This window comes from Eurypyga helias, unplaced genomic scaffold (assembly GCF_000690775.1).
Source record: "Eurypyga helias isolate BGI_N326 unplaced genomic scaffold, ASM69077v1 scaffold13678, whole genome shotgun sequence".
Classification (NCBI taxonomy): Eukaryota; Metazoa; Chordata; class Aves; order Eurypygiformes; family Eurypygidae; genus Eurypyga; species Eurypyga helias.
In genome coordinates this window covers 49,386-56,666 of record NW_010268968.1, presented here as the reverse complement: position 1 = coordinate 56,666, position 7,281 = coordinate 49,386, and the positions used below count along the sequence as shown (strand labels likewise).

Genomic DNA, 7,281 nt, shown 5'->3' with positions numbered 1-7,281 from the left:
TGAGAGTACATTTTATCCCTTCATCTGCGTCATTGATGAATATATGGAATAGGGCTGGACCCAGCACTGACCCCTGGGGGATGCCACTACCCACAGGCCTCCAACTAGGCTTGGCCCCGGTCTGGGTCCTGGCAGCCAGACTTGGGGAAGTGCTGTGAGTGAGGATGGGGAAGATGCATGCCACCATCTCTGTAGGGGATTGGCTTCAAAGCCATATGACAATATGTGACGTTATAGTTCCACAAATAAACACCTACACTCTGCAGGTTTGGGTTTTTTTTTTCAAGTATACCATTTTTGCAAGCACTTTGTAGGAGAGCAGAAGGAACTCTAATCACTTTATGTCTGAAGTCAGAGTTGCAACAGCTTAGCTACACCTCAGTGCTACTGTTTATCGTTATCTTAGCACAGTTCACATAACAAGGGGGAGCCATTCTTCTGGCATGGAGCTGTCACTTGAACTCTACCATGTGCTCCCTGACAAGCAATCTGTGCCATAGGCTAGCAGCCAGCAGCTGCCACCAGCTCCAGCCCTTCATCAGTCTACCTCAACAGCAGGCTTTCCTCTTATTTGTGTTTCTTTAACCTCACTTCCTCCTTACCTTTCCTGCAATCTAAGCCCTAAGTGCACTTGACTGTACAAGTGACATTGTTCTGACCAGTCTGTGGGTTCTGAGAGTTCCTGAGATCATCCCTGTCTTTGGTTAATGCAGCTCTGAGAATAAATCTTACAGAGGCAGAAAACACGGTGTGTGCTCTGTGAAAAAATAACACATTCTTAGTCATCTTTCTCTTCCAGCAGAAAAGGGGTTTCACCCCTTCCAATGAGGAACATTTCTAGGATTTTTTAGTGTGGTGTTTTTTTTTTTAATGGCATGATACGTTAGGGATTTTATTTGCATCGGTTGGAATCAGTTACGTGCTATTCTTGCCTAATTTTCCTTGTCATGCAATAGGAAATGATTTTTTTTTCCCCCTTTCTTTCAAGTGGGATCTTCAAAAAGAGAAGGTGTTCCAGCACATGTCAATCTATCTGCATCATCAATGCTAATGATTGCAATGCAGTACACATCAAATCCGGGTATGTGGGAACATGCAACATGGTATCAATTTCTCTAAAACTGTGAGTCATGAAGTACTGTATCAAATGCAATGAGAAAAGTTCAGATAATGGGAAAAATGTGTCTCACCATTCAATACAGGATGTGGAGGTCACCACTAACTTTTACTAGGAATTCTATAGTCACAGTTTGTCTTATACTATGATTTGTATCCCACCAAGTTCACAACTGATACTATTTTTTGAAACAGACAGGTAATTCTGGCTGCAAGCTCAACAGAACTCTGATGAATTTAAACATAATTATAAGTATCTAAACACAAAGCTGTTCTCTGTCACTGTGGCACAGTCCCAGTGGGATCATGTAGCCAAACTGAAACAAAATTTAACCTGAGGAAGCTGTTACATTGCAGGGTAGTCAACTATCTCCCATTTTATGTAGATGGTGTGTGTGGGGAGGAAGCCCACATTGCATTATGTGCGTGAGAAGTGTCACATCATGCTAATGTAGTTCATAGCAGTAAGTAAAAGCAGCACACCATTTTTAAAAGCTACTCACAGAAATCAGTTTATTTCCATGAAATGTTCTGGTTTTGTTTGTGAATTCCATGTTCCAGCCATCTGAGGAACATGTTGCCCTGTGGTTTTTGGGAAGTCAAACATGTAAAGTAGTTCGTTTGGCTCTCATGTTTGATGCAGAGTGGCTCCTACAGGCTTTGTTATACACGGAAGTCATGTATTCTTACATGTGACTTACATTAGTGCCTCAAGATGAATGACAAGACACCCATTTACAGCTTTGCATTGTGCCAGAGGGACAAAGTTTAAGTGAATTAGCAGGTATTCTTAAACTAGATGTGTTTGAAAGATCTCCATTGCTGTGCAAGAAGATGTACACTCATAGTAGTTATGATCTTACTGCATTCCTTGACAGAAAAAATTGAGTAATATTTAATTTCTGATCTTCTGTGATGACTCTCAGGGCAATGATTCTTCAGCAAACTCTGTAAAATAAAAAATAATTACTACTTATATCACTTCCGTAACTTGAGTTTCCATTTCAGTATTATGCTTATACTGTCTTTTCTCTCTCAGTGTATCACTGCCAATTATTGGAATGCCTCATGAAATATAAGCAAGAAGTATGGAAAGTAAGTTTCCGATCATATATACTTTGTGGAAGTGACTGTATTTGGATAGTAATGAAAAGCAGATGGCTTGGAAATTGAACTGACTGTGTGCCAAGTGTTTACAAATTATTTCTATTTCCAATCCTCCTCCTGGATTATGGAGGGGAAGGTCCTTCTGATTTTTAGTTTACAGAAACAACTCCATGTTTTGTGGAACAGAGCTCCATTTCCAAAATACTATGTGGATGTGGCTCCAGTTAGCAGGAATTTCAATAACGACCAATCTTCTCAGTTCATGTGGGACTGAACTCTTATGTCAGTGTTGTCTTAGCCTGAATCTGATCTGGATCCAGTTATTTATCTGTATCTCACCTCTTTCTTTGCTCCCTGACTGAACAGAGGCTTCATTATGCTACACGGGGTGGGTGGTGGCCATTGGATACTCCGATCCGACTCATAAGCCAGTTGTGAACAGATTGTTGCAGTTAGTCATCTAATCTACTTGTAGGAGCGTACAAAGGATGTTTGTTAGGGCATGAAATATATATATTTTGTGTGTTCAGGAATCTTTGAACACAAATAATGTATATTGAACTGTATTTTGCTACCTTCCAAATAAACATTCTGTACACGTCTCTCCTCAGGATTTGCTATATGTGATAGCCTATGGACCATCTCAAGTTAAACCTCCAGCGGTACAAATGTTGTTTCACTATTGGCCCAATTTAAAACCCCCTGGGGCCATCAGTGAGTACAGAGGACTGCAGTACACAGGTCAGTGCAGCTGGTTTGTTATAGGTCAAAATAAATATAAAGGAAATGATCACAATTGTGTTAATATCATGTTTCCAGTTCTACAATGTATTTTGAAATATTCTGTTTAAAAAGTTGGTACTTCATAAGTATATGCAATATCCATTTCCCTGTGTTTTCAGAAAATGCTATGAAAAATAAAAACTGTGATTGTGGCTAGTAAATATATTGTGTTACTCATGATACTAACTAAACCAGAACAAGAGAAGAAATAAATACAGTGTTCCCAGTGGTCTGTGAAACTGCTTTCTTGGCCTCACAAGGGTTCTGGCTTATGTTCATTTCAATTATGGCTTTGGCTGCTTTTGTTGTGCCAGCTGCTGTCACTGCTGTTGTTGCTAAGACTCCTTATCTGGCTGTTACTGGCAGAAAAAAAAAGCCAGGTGATGTCAGCTGCAGTCAGGATAATGGATAAATTCTCAAGGTTGACTATAGAGTGAAAATGAGAGACAAAGTCAGCAGTGCAGCTGGAGCTGAGTAGGCAGATGGTACAAAATCCCCTGATACTGGTGGGATTGTGCTTCTATAGTGGGGTCTGTCCAGCAGCAGTTCATGACTTGTTCTTCCTGCTTGCCTGTCTCCACCTGTATCAAATATTCTCTGTCATATGGTATGTGTTTTGTTCACTTTTATAATTTCTGGACCAGAATGTGACATTTTAAATAATAACAATGAAGAATTACAAGAGACCTTAGAAGAACCCCTAGAACAACTCAAGGACATCCAGGTTGTTCCTGATCTGTTCTAAAGCCTTCTCTTGAAGGGCTGATAGATTTTCCTGACTTTTTTAAAAATAATCATCCTTCTTGTACTGCTCTGCATCACTTCTTTCATGAAAGCAGGCCTGTAAACTAAGTTCGATATTCCATCTGAACTGATACTAGCACTGGGTAGACTGGATCATTTTCCTATACATAAATATTTTGTTAATGTATCCCAGAATGGGATGAATTTTATCTGCAGTTGCATGGCATTTTGACCTTGAGGTATCCTGTATACCGTCCAAGTGATGCCTCTTGAACACACCTTTGTTGTTTACGTCTTGTCATTACAAAGCTAAGGCACCTTCGGTGGCTGGACTATTTTTCTGTTACCACAGCTGTGTTTCATTTTGCCTGGGAATGATACTGAATTTACTCACGTACTCATACCATGCTGTTCCTGGAGTGGAAGGATAATTAATTCAAATGTTGGTGAGATCAAGAAGGGTCTACAATGGGAATGTTTGCATCTTACTTTTTCCATTTCTTCTCTGTGCTTGTGGTTCATTTCATAATTAAATCCCGAATAAGTCAGTAGGCATATATATTCTATGTTGTTTATTGTAATTATTAGGCTTCGTGAGGAATGGCTTGATCTTCTCTCATATTTGTGTAGTACTTAGTACAAGAGGATCTTGTTCTTAGCTGATACCACTAGACACAAAGAATATAAATATATTTTCTGCATTTATTCATCAGCTGTGTTTTGGTTTTGCAGCCTGGAATCCTATTCATTGCCAGCACATTGAATGCCATAATGCAATTAACAAACCAGCTGTGAAGGTACTGCTGTTTACTGGGGGGTCAAACCCAACAGTCGGGGGGAAGGGAGGTCGCACTTTGCACCCAGCGCTCTGGTTGTGTGCAGATGACCAAGAGCAGGAGCTAAGGGAACAGCAAAGCTTGTTGAGACCAAGGGGGCCAAAAGTCTGTGTATATGTTCTTTGACTGCCTAAAGCAAGGTGGAATATTTTGTCCAGCTACTGTGGGCCAAGTCTTGATATTAAACATGGGGATGGTTGCAGAGCACTTTGTAAAATTCTAAGCTGGCTCCTCCTGGCAAATTCTTGTAAATATTTTCCTGAACACACATATGTGTGTAAATATGTGGATGTATACTACTATATACAGGAAACATATCAAGTACATACGTACATATTCACATTGGTATCTTGACTGTGGTCTTACAAGGCACCTACTCTGTGATCCTTTGATTGGAATGTGTCCTAAAGCAAATAGCAACAAAGTTTTGCTTACCTGTCCTATAGCCCTCTTTGAGGAGGAGGTAAATGATCTCTTCCCTGTTTACACGCAGGGTGACAAAATAAAATGGCTTGACCAGGATCATAGCACAATTTGATGGCAGAGGCAAGAACAGCATCCCATTTCCAGAGCATACTGCAGTTAGGTGTACTAATTAATTAGATTTGTATCTAGTTAGATATGTAGATAAAACCAATTTTACTGACATCAATTCATATACTAGCATAATTGCATTAGTCAAACAGTTCTTCAGCGAGCCTTTTCCACAGGCTGTGATACTGATAGGGCATATTGGTGACACCTAGTTCACAAGTGTTGCAAAGGACGGCTTTCCTGCCTACTTCAATTACTCTCCGTGAACCCTTTTCATAGGGAAAAAAAAGCTGGAAGATGTTGCTTCAAGTTGTAGTGATCACTAGATTCAGACTAATCACTGAACAGAGGAAAATATTAATTAAATTTACAGTTCTAAGGTTTGCATATGAAATACCTGGATATTTTTGAATGATCTCAGCTTAACTTTGACAGAACCAGTCTTGATCAGCTGTCTCAGAAAAATGCAGCCTGTTGCCTCTTAGAGCGGCATTTGCCTTTATCAGTAAGATCTTGCACTTGAATGGAGTAAGAAACATTTTGATTTAAGTGGTTAAGATATTGTGTAGACATGCTGCTGTTCAGCTTTTCCTTAAATATTATAAAACACTTAAATGTGTATGCAATTGGCTGTTAACTGTAATTGTTTTCTGTAAGTGGCTAATGTGGAAGGGTAAAAGCTAATGCAAGACAAAGTCGGGACCTGTGCTCCAACGGAAGTGTGGGTCCATAGTCTTCATTCTGTCTCTGGAATTGTGTTGCATCGTTAACAACTATGATGACTGAAAATTAGATTTTGCTGTAGGAGATGTTACTGGAGAGAAATATCTAGACTTTTACATGAGCTTGTCCTAAGAAGTGGATCCAAAAAGTGACTGTCTCTTAAAAAAAAAAAAAAGGTCTGTCATGACTATGCAATGTAAATGTTTAACACAAAATACAATTGACCTTCAGAGAGTGATAATACTGTTATTAAGATACGTTCTGTTCTCTTCCCATAGGCTCTCATTTTCAATCACATCCCTCTCTTTGTTAGAAATAATTTGAGATCCTGTGCTGCCCAGAGCTGAGTACCATCTTTCAGAATACTGAATGCTCTCAATACATATTGAGTCTGTGTTATATTTTATGTCCTAGCATTAATGTGTTGAACTTTCTCAGTGAAATTAAATGAACAGGTGTGTTAATTCTTTTCTTTCTCTGTGTTTCAGATGTGCATTGACCCATCCTTGTCTGTGGCTTTGGGTGATAAGCCACCTCCTCTATATCTTTGTGAAGAATGCAGCCAGAGAATTGCAGGGTAGGTAAACTAAGACATGGAAAATGATGAGTTATAGTCAGACTCAAGAGTTCAGAACTTTATTTCAGTACGATTAGCATATAATTTATGTAGATAACTCTGTTGAAATATAGGGAGCACACTGCCACTCAGTGTGAATAAAGATTACAGAAATTTACTCCACGTGATAGGCATTTGCATTTAGCTTGAATGGTAGTGAGTTAAGATCTGTGAATGAACAGATACTGTGGGATGCATTGACTATGATAGGGGAATCTTATTAATGTAAGGGAACAATGTAATGTAAGGGAAATGAAGGCTTTTGCTTATGAAACACTTTTTCTCCTCATCCTTTAGTTGTCGTTAAAAGCAGGACATTGCAAAGAAAGCTCTTTCACAGACACTTCGTTGCTTTTCTGTAACATGTATTCCAGATTATTCTCTAGGGTATACTGTGAAGCGACAGAGTAAAGGATTGAAATTGGTTGTCCAGTACCTGGAAGCAATATAGCCTGAGATGAATAAGCCTCACTCAAATTTTTTTTTTTTTTTTTTTTAAATTTTAATTTTTTAAAAATTGCTAATTTGGTTTGCATTACTTTACAAGATCGACTCATACTTAGGTGGAGTTCTAATAATTAGTGTAAAGGGACAAGGTTACAGGTAGTTCAGAAGCTACATGGACCTTTTTTTTTGTCCCTGGTTTAAGACATCTTTATATCACACCAACTATAGGAAAAGAAACTACAGCACCTTAGATTTTTAAGTCATTGTTGATTTAAAGCTTCATGAAAAAGTAATTGAATTTGGTAGAAGCAGAGCTTCTAAGGAGACTCACAGAAAATGGTACTGGTAGTGGTAGTGGTAGTTTTTTTTCTGTGT

At 38.9% G+C, this 7,281-nt stretch overlaps 1 protein-coding gene across 1 annotated transcript in view; it reads left to right on the top strand.

The window, feature by feature from the left end:
• Window positions 1-988: 988 nt before the first annotated feature.
• Window positions 989-7,281, top strand: part of UNC79 (unc-79 homolog (C. elegans)) — a gene marked incomplete at both ends in the record, with an annotated part of 55,409 nt that continues 49,116 nt past the window's right edge. Inside the window, 5 exons of the mRNA XM_010157932.1 lie at window positions 989-1,081; window positions 2,156-2,211; window positions 2,835-2,964; window positions 4,483-4,547; window positions 6,332-6,420. Of these exons, the coding sequence (XP_010156234.1) occupies window positions 989-1,081; window positions 2,156-2,211; window positions 2,835-2,964; window positions 4,483-4,547; window positions 6,332-6,420 (433 nt within the window). The remainder of the gene's footprint in view (window positions 1,082-2,155; window positions 2,212-2,834; window positions 2,965-4,482; window positions 4,548-6,331; window positions 6,421-7,281) is intronic.